This window comes from Peromyscus maniculatus, chromosome 21 (assembly GCF_049852395.1).
Source record: "Peromyscus maniculatus bairdii isolate BWxNUB_F1_BW_parent chromosome 21, HU_Pman_BW_mat_3.1, whole genome shotgun sequence".
Lineage (NCBI taxonomy): Eukaryota > Metazoa > Chordata > Mammalia > Rodentia > Cricetidae > Peromyscus > Peromyscus maniculatus.
In genome coordinates this window covers 7,004,627-7,019,862 of record NC_134872.1, presented here as the reverse complement: position 1 = coordinate 7,019,862, position 15,236 = coordinate 7,004,627, and the positions used below count along the sequence as shown (strand labels likewise).

At 53.2% G+C, this 15,236-nt stretch overlaps 1 protein-coding gene across 1 annotated transcript in view; it reads right to left on the bottom strand.

Moving 5' to 3' along the window:
* Positions 1–15,236, bottom strand: part of Pnpla1 (patatin like domain 1, omega-hydroxyceramide transacylase) — a 38,042-nt gene that overhangs the window by 3,871 nt on the left and 18,935 nt on the right. Inside the window, exons 2-7 of the mRNA XM_042265747.2 lie at positions 10,576–10,808; positions 8,289–8,354; positions 7,159–7,368; positions 6,279–6,339; positions 2,971–3,651; positions 1,055–1,136 (exon numbers count right to left, since the gene is read on the bottom strand). Coding sequence (XP_042121681.2) covers positions 1,055–1,136; positions 2,971–3,651; positions 6,279–6,339; positions 7,159–7,368; positions 8,289–8,354; positions 10,576–10,808 — 1,333 coding nt within the window. The remainder of the gene's footprint in view (positions 1–1,054; positions 1,137–2,970; positions 3,652–6,278; positions 6,340–7,158; positions 7,369–8,288; positions 8,355–10,575; positions 10,809–15,236) is intronic.

The window sequence follows — 15,236 nt, the reverse complement described above, 5'->3', positions numbered from 1 at the left end:
CACACCCGTTGTAGAGATGTAGAGATAAAATTATACGTAATGGGGGTACAGGTACATCTTAAGTTTGATGTGAAATAACATACAAATGTCTAAGGAAGAATGCCCGAGAGCATGATAGCACACACCTGTCCCGGGACTCGGGAGACAGAGGCTGGGTTCCCAGCTCACTGCTAGCCTGGGCTATGGAGTGAGACCCAGACCCAACAATAGAACAAAAGAACAGAATATTTCAACCCTGCTTCTCTAAAAGACAAAATTGAAGAGGGGCAGGGTTGTCTTCCACTGGCCAATCCAACTGTTACCCAAACAGCAAGGGATCCTGGGAAATGTAGTTCCCAGGGATCTTCAAAAGCTACAGCTCTCCAGGCCTATCACGCCTGCAGAGATGATGGATAGTGTGCGCTGCACAACCCCAACAACTGAGGCGTTCTCTCCCAGTGGGGCTCCTGCCACTGTGGTAAACACCCTGACAAAGGCAACCTAGGGCAGAAAGGGTTTATTTGGCTTACTCTTCCAGGTTATAGTCCACCACTGAGAGGAAGTGAGGGCAGCCTGGTCTCATCACATCCACAGTCAAGAGCAGCGAGCAATGAACGCACGCACACACGCCCGTGCTCAGCCCTCTCAATCCTTGTCATCCACCACAAGGTTACAGTGCTGGGGTTCGAGCCATGCACCACCATGCCAGCTTCCAAAGGGAGATTCGCGAGTCCATCACACCATCGGGGCTACTGAGGCCAGGATGGTGTGCCTGTTAGGCCTTTCCAGCTGTGGCGTCACCCAAAAACGAGATCCCGGACCAGGAGTGCACACACTCCCATTGCCCTAGAGCAGGGAGCATCCAGTGTGTGTGTGCAGGAGGGAGGCATCACCCCATCAATAGGCATGTGGCGCCTCACTGGGGGAGAGAGGAGAGGGTGGGAAGGGCAGCCTGTTGCCCCCCAGACTGGGAGAGCTGGGTGCTGCGTAGGCAGCCATAAGGCGGAAACCTCACTCTGCTGGGCCCCTCCCCTGGGCAAGGGCAAGAACATGTCCTGAGGAAGGAAGAACTTACAGCAGAGGCTTCGGCGGCGCTTGCTTCCTGGTGCCGGGTGCTTCTGAGTCGGTCAGTGGTGAAGAGGCGGGAGGCCCTGCGGCTGGAGTGAACACACGGAGGTGTGAGTGGGATGGCAGGTAGGGGGTACCGGGTCCTTTTGTAAGTAACAAGTGACAGAAAAGACGCCAGATGTGGCACAGCACCACTTTAATCCCAGCACGCGGGAGGCAGAGCCGGGCAGATCTCTGTGAGTTAGAGGCCAGCTTGGTCTACAGCCAGAGACACAATAGTGAGATGTCAAGAAAAACAATTTTTATAATTTCTTTTTTTCTTTTTTGTTTTTTTGAGACGGGGTTTCTCTATGTAGCCCTGGCCGTCCTGGAACTCACTCTGTACACCAGGGTAGCTTTGAACTCACAGATCCTTCTGCCTCTGCCTTCCAAGTGCTAAGATTAAAGACGTGGGCCACTACACCCAGCAAACATAGTATTTTTTAACTATTTTTTTAAAATTTTATGTGTGTGTGTGTGTTTTGCCTACATGCGTGTCTGTTGTGGAATATCTGACTATGTGAAGGTGTGTTACACTCGTTTATGCTGCATTTGTTTAACAACATAAAGATGTGTGTTTACTTTTGTACAGATGTGTTACACTTCGTTTCGCTTTGTCTACCTAAGGCTCCTGATTGGTCTAATAAAAAGCTGAAGGGCCAATAGCTAGGCAGGAGAGGGACAGGTGGGGCTGGCTGGCAGAGAGAATAAATAGAGAGGGGGAAAAAAGAAGAAGAGGAGGAGGAGAAAGGAGAGGAGGACGTCCAGGGCCAGAAGCCAGGCGGCCGCCAGCCGGCAGACAGGAGAAGCAGTGAAGGTAAGATGTGCAGAAGGAGAGAAAAGTAAACAGCCCTGAGGCAAAGCGTGGATGAAGAGAAAACAGGTTAACTTAAGAGCTAGCCAGGAACAAGCCTAAGCTAGGCCGAGCATTCATCACTAATAAGAAGTCTCGGCTGGAGAGATGGATGGCTCAGAGGTTAAGAGCACTGACTGCTCTTCCAGAGGTCCTGAGTTCAATTCCCAGCAACCACATGGTGGCTCACAACCATCTACAATGAGATCTGGTGCCCTCTTCTGGCCTGCAGGGACACATGCATGCAGAATACTGTATACATAATAAATAAATAAATCTTTAAAAAAAAAAAAAAGGAGTCTCCATATCACGACTTGGGAGCTGGCTGGTGGCCTAAAAGAAAAGGCCTGGTATATATGTCTGTGTACATATGTGTGCAGTGAACTCTGAGGCCAGAGGCCATGTGGGTGCTAGGTTAAGCCAGTGCTCTTAACCGCTGAGCCATCTTTCCAGCCCCTTAATTATATTTTTCAGAGAGAATGTCTCACTGATCTGCCTAGGTTCACCAGCCAGTGAGTTCCAGGGATCTGACTGCCTTCAAGGCCCCAGTGCTAGCGTGTACAGACATGAGCTGCTGTACCCAGGTTTTATGTGGGTTCTGAAGATCAAATTTGGGGCCTCATTTTTATTTTGTCAGTTAAACATTTGTAAACTTGTAAATTGTGTGGGTTCCAAATATAGATGGCTTATTATAGTAAAATCTTTAATATCAATATTAAATTATTTACTTATTTTTATTTGCTTGTTTGTTTGCTTTTTTCAAGACAGGGTTTCTCTGTATAACCTTGGCTGTCCTAGAACTCGCTCTGTAGACCAGGCTGGCCTCGAACTCAGAGATTTGCCTGCTACTGCCTCCTGAATGCTGGGATTAAAGGTGTACACCACCACCGACTGCTTTATTTTATTTTTTTTAAGACTTATTTGATTTTAGCCAGTCAATGGTGGTGCATGACTTTAATCCAACCAACTGGTGTTTCTCGGTCCCACATCGTTAATTGCTTGCCTAAGGGCCAGGGCAGGTGGAGTCGCACCTGTGGGCTGCTCTGGGCCCAGCTCCTCCACAGGTGCCAGGGCAGGTGGTGGTGAAGGACTGGAGGGCAGAAGTCCAGGGGCTGCGGTGGCTGCGGTGGCTGCCGTGGCTGCCGTGGCTGCCCTGGCTGCGTGGGAGTGTCTGAGCAGCAGTCCAGAATGACCAAGGGATTCAGGCGCTGTAGCAGGCATTGGTGATCCAGCCTTTGAGCTGTGTGTGTCCGCGGCTGAGGTTGAGGTGAGCAACACCGGCAGGTTTTTTGTGCCTTGGCCATGGTCGGTGGCCAAGTCCAGTTCATGGCCACCCTTCACTCCTTGCTTCAGGTTTGGAGGTCGAAGATTCATTGGGCAAACGTCACTGGGGTCGGTGGGCGGCCCCGGCCTCATTACTGGGCATGGCTGGGGTGGGGCTGGGGTGGGCCGGGGTGACTCCACAACCCCCCTGGCCCCGGATTCCGGTGTCTGCACTGGTGGAGAAGCTGGAGAATGGCCACCCTTTCTGTCCTCTTTGGGAGCCCCCTGTACATGGGGTTGTGAGGGGTCTTCATGGCGGCCCCTCTGGGCTGGGAGGCTTGGCTGATTTTGAGCTGGGGGCTCATGGCCGAGGGCGACCTCTATCTGGCAGTACACTTCCACCCTCGGGAAAATCACCCTCTTGCTGGGAGAGTCAAGGTACACAGCGTCTAGGAAAAACCACAGCACATCAGATTCGATATTTGAGACGCTCATAGTCTATTTTGGGATGTGTGCAGAATCTACATAAATCCGTTACGTGACCAGCTGTGGTGGTGCAGTGGCAAGAGACTGTAGGGACAGAGGACAGATTAAGAGGGATTTGGCAATAAGGAAGTGAAGAAAGGTGGGGGATCATAAAAGGGCTCCAGGAAACTTTTGTTTTCTTGTTTGAGACAAGGTCTCGTGTAGCTCAGGCTGGCCTGGCCTCAAACTTAGTATACAGCCAAGGATGACCTTGAGCTTCTGGTCCCCCTGCTCCTGTCTCCCCAGTTCTGCGATTACCTCATGTACCACACTGCCAGATTTATAAAGTACTGGAAATGAAATCTAGGTTTTCATGCGTGCTAGGCCAGCACTCTAAGCCTCAGCACCAGCCTCTCCAGAAAACCTTGGGGGTGAGGGGTGGTGCATGGGTAGGAGGACCGTGTGTGTGTGTGTGTGTGTGTGTGTGTGTGTGTGTGTGTGTGTGGCTGCTGGCCACAGCTGGGTGCAGATTGGCATCCTTCAGCTCCCTCCTGGTTTTTCATGCCAGGGGGGTGCTGGCCCCCCAACTGCGGGAATAACTGCGTGGATGAGAGAGCTTTTGTAAGGGAGGGCGGGGAGAAAGGGGGTGGGGGTCCAGGGTGTGATGACTGCCTCCCCCGCAATAATAAGCAAGCTGAGTGCTTCCAAGTGGCGGGCGGGTGGGGACTCATAGTGAGGCTCTGGGTACCAGCGGGAATTTCCCAGCAGCCCCTGATCACATCCGGTGCCAGCAGAAAAATCCAAGAGGCCCCGCGTGCGGGAGGAAGGGACTCGTGCGTGTGCGCTGGCGCCACCTGGTGGGAGGTGTGCAGATCACAAGGAGCCTGGGAAGAACCCGGACTTCCTTGGCAGGGGGACAGGCACCTGCGGAGGTAGTTGAGCTGTGACCCAGGTGCAGAGGGGTGTGCCCTGGGCTGGGGAAACGGAGTCACCTCCCAAATCTAAGCATCAAATCATAGGATCTTCCTGACCTCAAGTCCCCGACAAACACCATCACCCAGGAGAGAGTGGAGGGCTCCCCAGCTGGTGGCCAAAGGATACTGGCCAACCCCCTCATCCTCCAGGCTCTGGGAGAAAAAAACGGGTGCATGACTCTGATGTGAAACCACCATCGATGTGCCTTTCGTATCCACAGTAAAACTCGTATCCACAGTAGTCACTACCATTGCCACCCCCACACCTTTACAGATGGGGAAACTGAGGCCCCAGGAGATTCATTACTGAACGCTCCATAGCATGAAGGTGTCAGGAGCTGGGGTACAAGCCCTTCTTTACAAAACTAGCAACGAGACTCAGAGGGCAGAAGTGATTTTTCCCAGACACACAGCTTCGGGGTGAGGCTGGGAAGGACTTGTTTCCAAAACACCCTTGGTGTGCGCTCTCTCTCTCTCTCTCTCCCTCCCTCCCTCCCTCCCTCCCTCCCTCCCTCTCTCCTTCCCTCCCTCCCTCCCTCCCTCCCTCCCTCCCTCTCTCCTTCCCTCCCTCCCTCCCATCATTCTGTTTTCTCAAGTCCCTGGATGCACCACCCCTGTCTTACACAATGCTGGGGATTGAACCCAGGGCTTTGGGCATGCCAGGCAAACTCTGTGCCAACTGACCTGCTTTGTTTTGAATTTCATAAATATGTGTTTAGAAATAGCCTGAGCACTGACCCACATGTCAGCCCAGGACCCAGGAGAAAGTAAGGAAGAGGTAAAGGAGCTGGAGAAGGCAGGAAGCCAATATGAAGAAAGAATGTATTTCTGGTGTATGTTACAGTATATATTATAGAAAATATCATGCAAACCCGAGTTTCACCCCAAAATATTTCTTTTCCCAAGGTATCTTTTTTTAAGTCACAGAGATGTGTAGGCTTCTCAGAATAAGGAATGCTTGGAACTCAAAGGCACGACACCATGTTTGACAGACTTTGATAGAAAATTGTGCAGTTACCCTGAGATCACAGGAGAAAGGCTGGGCCAGTGTTAGGTAAGCGCCCTTTGCCCTGGACTCCCTCCACCTGGAACCAGATTCTGAGGAGGTAACCCTGGTGCAGACGCTTGCCACACCTTCCCGGAGCTTGAGCGTTTCCCCTCTGTACTTTTTCTATTATCTGATGGAGACTAGAGGAGACCTGGGTTGGGTCCAAACCAGCAAAGGACAATGGCTCTTCCCTTTGATTCACTGGTTACAAAGTCACTCAAATGTAACTAGTCACATCCCGGCTGGCCTGGAAGAAGCCATAGCCAAGGATGACCTTGAACTTCTGATCCTCTAGTCTTCTCGTGAGTGCCAGCATCCACTCACACACCACCCCTTGTCTTACACAATGCTGGGGATTGAACCCAGGGCTTTGGGCATGCCAGGCAAACTCTCTGCCAACCGACCTGCTTTGTTTTGAATTTCATAAATAGGTGTTTAGAAATAGCCTGAGCACTGACCCACATGTCAGCCCACAGCCACAGCGGCCCAGCTTTCTTGGCTATACCTAAGGAACAGTCCTCTACCCAGAATTCCATTCCCACCCCTGCCACACTCCTTGCCCTCCCTTCCCCAGGCCCTGGCTACTCACTCAGCCTCCGCAGGTATGAAACGGCATCGTCATAGCCCCGATAGTAGTAATCCTGCAGGGTCTGGGCGTGACACAGGAAAAGGAACAAGATTGCGGTCACTGTCCCTGCTCATCGCCATGCTCTGCATGCTGACACCCCCCTCCTACCCAAGGCCATGTCCACAGCCCTGGGCTGCACTGCCCAGGAGAGCGGGGAAGCGGTTGCTGACATGGTGGGCATGGCAGCATGTCAGTCTCCCACTGCCAGAGTGTCACCAACCTCCCTGCAGGAGAGGGTGGAGTGTTTCTGGGGAACCAGAGACCGCACATCTGGGTCACAGGAAGGATAGTGTTTGGGGTCTGGGTTCAAGTCCCAGCGCTACCCTTCACTGGCTGTGTGGTTGTAACCACTCACAGTCTCAGTTTCTCCACCTGTCAAATGGGTATAATGGTGGTATCTTGGCAGAGGATGTTGGGAGGGGTGTGTGAGATGTTCCCTCCACAAAGCTTTTTCGGAGGAGGGCTGATTTGGAAACACTTTGGTCTTTGCCAATTCAGATTCTGTCACAGGACTTAGTTTGTTTTGAGTCAGGTTGGCATGTAGCTCAGGCTAACCTCAAACTCCCTGTGCATCTAAGGATGACTTTAAATTTCCACCTGTGCCTACATCCCCAGCTGGGATTACAGATGTGCATCACTGTGCTCAGTTTATGCAGTTCTGGGGCTCAAACCCAGGGCTTCCAGCATGCTAGGCCAGCACTCTGCCAACTGAGTCCTGTTCGCTTTTTAGCAATCTTTTAAACGTGGAAAAACCCTGGACCCTTTGAGGGGAGAGCCACAGCACCGGGGTCCCCTCTGATCCGGGTTCCCCCCACCCCACCCCGACCCTTCTGTCTCTCACCACCAGGTCTGGGGGGAACAACGCATGTGTCATGCGGGTGATGTTCTCCAAGGAGAACTGGAAGGAGAAGTTGAACATCCGGAAGTCGTGGAAGATGGCAGGGCAATCTCTCGGACAGATATCTTGCTGGCTGCTGAAGGTGGAGATGGTGATGGAGTCCGTCCAGAAAGCACAGGGCTGCATGCTCGTGAAGCCACCATCAATGTACCTCTGCGGGGAAGACAGACGACACTCAACCAGAGAGGACGCGGAGGACCTGGGGCCATGGGACCACAAGACCTTTGGGACCAACCTTGAGGCTGAGGTCACTTGCTGTGTCTACAGTAGCCTCAGGACTCCTAACCTACCGCTTTGACCCTGGGCTGTCCTCCCTCTGCCATCCTGGTGATACCGGCCTCCATGTGGTGTCCATGGAGACCACGCCCCTCCCACGGCCTCACAGTGTACCCACCTCCAGCTCCTTTCTTTTGGGGGGGGCTTCTGTCGGTTTCCTCTCCTATGAACTGAACAAGAGGTGACCACTACGGAGGCTCTGTGCCTGTGGGAGCCTGAGAAAGGCTTGCTGACAGAGCATGATGTCTGGACCGGGGGTTACATCCCCAAGACTCAGACTGTAGCCAGGAGACGGGTCAATGGTCACCGTGAGGCCAGCCAGAGGTGCAGAATCCTGGCCTGCCCAGATCTACCAAAGCAGGTTGTTTTAGGACTCCTCAGAGTTAATCATGGGCACATGGAAGCCTGTGACCACTGGCCCAGACGGCCCCGAAGGTCTCCTCAGGCAGGGTCTCAGGTCCCTGCGCCCTGTCTTCTGGGAGAACGCGACAAGCCTTGGAACCCTGACTTGCTGAGTCCTCTACAGAGTGGGTAGGTCTAGAGAGGGCCCTGAACCAGCTGGAGGAGGCTCCCCTTAAAAACCCAGGCATCCGGGGTTGGGGATTTAGCTCAGTGGTGGAGTGCTTGCCTAGCAAGCGCAAGGCCCTGGGTTCGGTCCTCAGCTCTGGGAAAAAAAAAAAAAAAAAAAAAAAGACAAAAGACCAAAAACCCAGGCACCCGTCAACATGAGGAATTCTGGGTGGAAAATGTTCCTCCCCTTAGGACGCCCCGGGGTCTCAGCTCACCCAGTCACTCACCTCACCCCGATAGGTCGGGGGGATGAAGCCGCAGTAGACAGGAACAAAGCAGCTGCAGTACAGGGCCTGTGGAGAGACGGGCTGAGATGCCATAGGCCCTCGAGTAGGTGGCAAGACGCCCAGGTGCCTCTGACCCCTGACCTCTGACCCCTACTGGTCCCCAGCTCCCTAAAGTACTGGCCTGGGACACAGAGTCTTTCATTCAGTTCCCAGGCCTTAGGTAGTCTACTGGGTTAGTCAGACCCAACATCCTAAGGAGGGGGTGGCCTTGCTGTATCCAGAGGCTCTGCTGACCGCCAGCTTTCCATGAACCTGCGGCTGTCCTGGACCAGGCCCTGGCCTTAAAGGAGGCTGAGAAGCCATCCTTGGGAGTGTGCAGGAGCGGGGAGGTGAAGGAGGAGAGACAAGGCAGGGCGGGATGAAGGGACGGGAATATGGTAAGCCGCAGAGGCTGGACCGGAAGCGAGGAGGAATAGCTTGAAGCAGATGTGGCCTGGTTTGGGTGTGGTGAGCTGTGATGTCATGGTAAGAGTGGGAGCTGGGAGAGGCTGGGAGGGAGACGGCAGCCATGGCAGCCATGGGCGTGAGGGGGTGTCCCTCACAGAGTGGAGAACGAGTCACCTTAGGGTTCTGCTGCTTGTTCACCCCAACCTCAGGACTGGGCCAGACTTGGGGAGAGGAGGCTGAGAGCTGGCATAGGCTTGGGGGGTGGAGGAGAGTGGAGACAGACAGTCTCATGAAGGAAAGCTGAGCAAAGCCAGGTCTGGTCAGTGGTCACAGCTGGTCACTAGAGTCTGTCTCCGAGAGCTCAGCACAGTGCCATCCACGTCAGGGTGGGTGTGAACTTATCTATGCGGGAAACTGTGGAGGGAAAAGTCAACCATTTTTTGTTTATTGACTTTTTTTTTTTTTTTGGAGACAGGGTTTCTCTGTGTAGTTTTGGTGCCTGCCCTGGATCTCACTCTGTAGACCAGGCTGGCCTCAAACTCATAGAGATCCACCTGTCTCTAACTCCTGAGTGCTGAGATTAAAGGCGTGCACCATCACAGCCTGGCTTTTTATTTTTTATTTTTAAAGATTTATTTTATGTGTATGAATGTTTCACTAACATTTATATCTGGGCACAACTTGTATGCCTGGTGCTTGTGGGGGTCAGAAGTGGGGGGTCAGAGCCCCTGGAAATGTAGTTATAGATGCTTGTGAGCCACCATGTGGGTGTTGGGAACTGAACCCAGGTCCTCTGGAGGAGCAGCCAGTGCTCTTAACCTCTGAGCCATCTCTTCAGCCCCATTAATCCTTTTTAAAAATATTTATGCCATGTGGTGGGGGTGCACACCTTTAATCCCAGCAATGAGGAGTCAGAGGCAGGAGGATCTCTGAGTTTGAGGCCATCCTGGTCTGCAGAATGAGTTCCAGGATAGCTAAGGCTACACAGAGCAACTCTGTCTCAAAAAAAATTATTTTTATCTATGTGTATGTATATGTGTGCGTGCGTGCGTGCGTGCGCGCCCTTTGTATGAGTGCCCAAGAAGCCAGAAAAGGGCATTGGATCCCTTGGATCCCCTGGAGCTGGAGTTACAGACTGTGGTGAGCCACTCAATGTGGATTTGGTGACTAAACTTGGATCCTTGAAACAACAGGTGCTCTTAAAGTGGCCCCCACCTTTCTAGACAGGGTCTCTTGTAGCTCAGGCTGGTCTCAGCCTTGCTGTGTGTGGATGGCCTTGAACTTCTGATCACCTCTGCTTATATGTGCGTGGCACCCAGGGCCTCCTGCGGGGTAGGCAGGCACTACCAACTGAGCTACAGCCCGAGCCAGATAATTCAATCTGTCAGGGCTCATGAGGACCGAGCGGGAGCATGGGTACTGTTCCTTATCCTTTCTAAAGCTGGGGGTACGCTGAGACCCAGGTCTGGAGGTATCTGGACTTGGGGGGCCACCACTAGGCTTCTGAAGCCCCAGATGCAGTCCAGAGGCCCTGCAGGGGGAAGGCAGAGGAAGGGAACTTTGTGTGGAAGGGCTGGTGGCGGACTCTGGCTGGTGGTGGGCCTCTCTCTGTCACCTCCTGTGAAACTGCTCCTGGCGGAGATGCAGGCAGGAAGGAAGCAAAGAGCCAGGCAAGCAGGGAGGGGAGGAAAGAAGGAGGCTGGGATGGAGATGCACCGGGTTGGGGCTGGGACCGTGCTGCGCGTAGCTGGGACCGAGCTGCACGGGGCTGCGCGGGGCTGGGACGGAGCTGCACGGGGCTGCCCGGGGTCCCCCAGGGGCGGCACAGTCAGGGCCTTGCCTCGATGAGCTCCTCCTTGGACCTGTACTCTGAGACCACCACGTTCTCTCCGTCCGTGACTCTGGTGAGGCTCACGTGCAGCTTCCCGGTGGCGAACTTGTAGGAGTCTTCGGGCAGCACGTTGTACAAAAACTGTCGCATCATCTGAACCATCTTGCAGGATGGGGACAGAGGTCCCAGGAAGTACTTCTTCACCTCGGCCAGGCCGGCGTTGAGCACTCTGAGGTACTCCTCTGTGGAGGGAAACAGAGGGGAGGTGCGCCATCAGCCAGCAGTGCAGGACTAATGGGGGGCGGGTGCTGGGGTCCACAGCGGTCTCCTAGTGAGATCTGAGCTTGCTTTACACAGCAGGGCTGCATAAGGGGATGGACTGACCACGGATGTGGTTACAGGTGTTTGGAAGGATCTGCACTTGGCTACGCTAGGGGGAGGTCTTTTGCTCCACCCCTTAGCATTCCTTTAAAAGCCCTTTAGAAGAGACAGAAGGGGCTGATGGGTTTTGACCCAGGCCCTCCCGAGACTATCCTGTGTTTCTATCTGTCTCTCTCCTCTATATTTCTATCTAAATATTTCTCACTTCCCCCTGGGGTAAAAAGTGGGAGCAGGTCCCCCATGGGGTCTCCATGGGGTCATCCCCTCAGTGATATCACCACTTTACACCAGAGCTCATAGGGACGAGGCCTGGGATCCACAAGCCTGGGGTACTCAGGAACAGGCCCGAGGACGGCACAGAGCCATGAAGGAGGAAGTCCCAGGTCTCCCACAGCTAGGGACCCGGGTGTCCTGCTTCTGACTGTGTATGACCACACAACAGAAACGTTCAGTGGCTAAAGGGTATTTTCTCCCTGCAAACAGCTCCCCCGCCGCCTGTGCCCACGTGTGCCCACGCCTGAGGTCCGCTACCAGGCTGGCCTCGAACTCACAGAGATCCGCCTGGCTCTGCCTCCCAAGTGATGGGACTAAAGGAGTGTGCCACCACCGCTAGCCGTATGAGATTCTTATGCTTAGAGGCCACATACCCTGGACAGGCCTCAGCCTCACTGAGTAGCAGAGGATGACCTTGAACTCCTGATCCTTCTGTACCCGCAATAGTGCTGGGATTACAGTCCGTGCCATGCTTGGTTTATGCTGAGCCGGGGAGAACCCAGGGCTTCGTGCATGCCGGGCACGAACTCTGACAACTTAGCTCTAGTCCCTTTCTGACAGGCAGGTTGTATCAAATTCATTTTTATTCATGTGTAAGTATGTGCGTACGTGCGTGCGTGCGTGCGTGCGTGCGTGCGTGTGTGTGTGTGTGTGTGTGTGTGTGTATGTGTATGTGTATGTGTGCCCGCCCACAGAAGCTAGAAGAGGGTGTAGGATCCCCGCAGCTGGGAGCCGCCGACATGACTGCTGGGAACTGAACTTCTGTCCTCTGCAAGAGCAGCAAGTGCTCTTTTTTTTTTTCTAACTTGAACTTTTTATAAAAAAAAAAAAAAATGGAACGGTTCACGAATTTGTGCTCTTAACCAATGAGTCGTCTCTCCAGTCCCACAAACATCGTTTTTTTCTTGGTGCCCAGGATAGAACTCAGGGCTTTGCACAAGTTAAGCCTGTCCTTGACCACTGAACCACACCACCAGTCCTTCCACAAATGCCTCCTATGGAAAATTTTGCTGTAAGTTCCTGTCATGAATATGCAACAGGGACGTGTGCGGTCCTGAGCTCGCTCTCCGCCGTGGGAGGCAGCCAAGTGGAGGCTGCATGTGCTGCGCTGTCAGAGAGCTTATCAGCGAGATCCGAGTGTGGGCGGGAAGGGCCCAGTCTTTCCAGCTCGGAGAGTCTGGCGTTCCGAGTGCCTGGCAATCGGTCCACAGCAGACACACAGAGGAGGTAACTGATTTGCCCAAGGTCACACACGACAATTTGGACACAATGAAAGGACAGTTTATTCCTGTCACATTTTATAGTTCACAGATTGTACGCCACTGGTCTAACCTTGGAGACCACTCTACTAATGCTGGAGTACCATTGTACAGACCTGGAAACTGAGGCAGGGTAAGTGTCTTGCCTGAAGTCACCCAGGCAGGAAATGTTAGTTTAATGTTGTTGTTTTTCTGACTCCGAACCATCACCCACGCCCAGACGATATCTGCATTAATAGTAGGGACCCCATACTTTGCTGTGAGTCCATTGCACAGCTCCTGCCTGGGAGCCGGAAGCCTGGCAATCTCGGCAACTTCAACCTGACCACGCATAGGCATGAGCAAACAGCATCTCCCCTCTAGGAGGGTGGTGGCCAGCGGGGGAGTGTTCCTGGCAAATGGCTACAAGGTTTCAGGTCACTGAACTGGTCTCACCCAGAAGGCAAGTTAGAATGGAGACATGTGCTTTTGGGAATTGGTTTCAGGTAGCCCAGGCTGGCCTCAGACTCACTCACTATATGGCCAAGAGTGACCCTGAACTCCCGATCCCCCTTCACCCGACTTCCCAGCATGCTCCACCATCAGATGAACTGTTTAAAACTGTTTATTATTTAGGAATGCATATCCCTGTGCCAGTTACGTGCACCATGAGTTTACACGTTCCCTCAGAGGTCAGAGGGCGATAGGTCCCCTGGAACGGGAGTTACAGGTGGTTGTGAGCTGCCAAGTGGGCACTGGGACTCGAACCCAGGACCACTGGCAGAGCAGCCGGTGCTCTTAACTGCTGACTCATCTCTCCAGCCCTGTTTTTGAGTTCTTCACAGGAGGTCAGTGGCCTCCTCCTCTCCAGCCCTGCTTCAGCTTGTTCTACGGGTAGTGGCGGTGCCTGGGATGATGCAAAGACCCGTGCTTCTGTCACAGGAAGCACGCCTACTCATGTGGGGACACACCAGACAGGTCAGATGCAGGCAGGCAGGCATGCAGCCACAAGTCTGCTGCGGTCCCAGCATTCGGGAGGTAGAGGCAGGCAGGCAGATCTGGAGTTTGAGGATAGCCTGGGCTACACGACCCTGCCTCAAACAAACAAACAAACAAACAAAAACAACAACAACAAGCCCAAACCTAAACAAGACAGAAATGCAGAGAAACAGAAAGAAAAAGAAAGCCCCAGAATTCCTCCACCCGGAAATGAATGTTTGGCCTGTGTCCTTAGGTCATCTATATTGTTTTCACTGCCACAGGGAGCTGTGCTATGTATTATTGTACACACTTGTAACTTACTTTTTAAACCTACTATATGATGTATATATTTATTTGCCAATAAATACCTACATATTTATTGTTTACTTGCTTCGGAGTGTGTGTGTGTGTGTGTGTGTGTGTGTGTGTGTGTGTGTGTGGTAGATGCACCTCCCTTTGCATGTACACATAGAGGCCGTGATCTCTCACTGACCCTGGAGCTCACAGTCCCCACCTGACCAGCTGGCCATCCAGCCCCTGGATCCTCTTCTCTGTGCCCCACCCCCACCCCAGTGCTGGGTTACAAGGTCACAACTCCACACTCAGCTGTTAATGTTGGTCCTGGGCACCTGAACTGGGGCCCTCATGCCTACAGCAAGCTCTTTACCCCTGGACCATTCCTCTGGCCCCGTTTTTAGTGTGTGTGTGTGTGTGTGTGGTGTGTGTGTGTGTCTGTGTGTGTGTGTGTGTGTGTGTGTGTGTGTGTGTGTGTGTGTGTGTGTGTGTACAGGTGCTACAGGATGGTTGTGGCGGTCAGAGGACAACTTCCTGGAGTCAGTTTCCCCTTTCACCAGGTCTGTTCCAGGAACTGAACTCACTGTCAGGCTCTGAGGCAAGCAAGACCTTTTTACCTATGGACCCTCCTGTTGGCCCCTATATGTAGCCCAGGCTGGCCTTGAACTCACTACTGCAGTGGATGATGACCTTGAACTCTAGATGCACCTGCCTCCACCTCTTCAGTGCTGGAATTACAGACCTGTGTCACCATGCCTGTCGAAACACAAGTTTATAATGTCTTTTAACAAAATAGCCTATAACCAGGTGGTGGTGCACGCCTTTAATCCCAGCACTCGGGAGGCAGAGGCAGGCGGATCTCTGTGAGTTCGAGGCCAGCCTGGGTTGCAGTGAGTTCCAGGACAGCCAGGGATACACAGAGAAACCTCATCTTGAAAAACAAAAACAAAAAAATAAATAAATAAACAACAAACTAACAAAAAAAGGGAGGGAGGGAGGGATGAAAGAAAAGGAAGGGAGGGAGGGAAGAAAAGGAAGGGCTAGCCTGTGAGATGGCTCCGTGGGTAAAGTCTCTTGCTGCCAAGCCTGGCACCCTGAGTTCCACGACCCACAAGGGAGAAGGAGAGGGCTGACTCCTCCAAGCTGTGCTCTGACGCCCACAGGTGCCTGCACACCCACCAGCGAACACGCTGTACTGGCTACTGTTTCTGCCGCTGCGAGAAAACGCTACGACCAAGACAACACAAGGAAGGAAGGTTGGCTTGGGCTCAGGGCAGAGGGGAAGAGTCTGTCATGACATGGGAACGTGGCAGCAAGCAGCGGAAATGGCAGCCGGAGCGGAAGCTGAGGGCTCACCATTGGAACCACAAGCCAAGGGCAGAGAGAGAGCGCTAACTGGGAATGGCTCAGGCTCTTGAGCTCACAGCCCACCCCCAGGGAAACACCTCTTCCAGCAAGGCTGCGTTATACCTCCTGAACCTACCGGAACAGTTCACACAACCT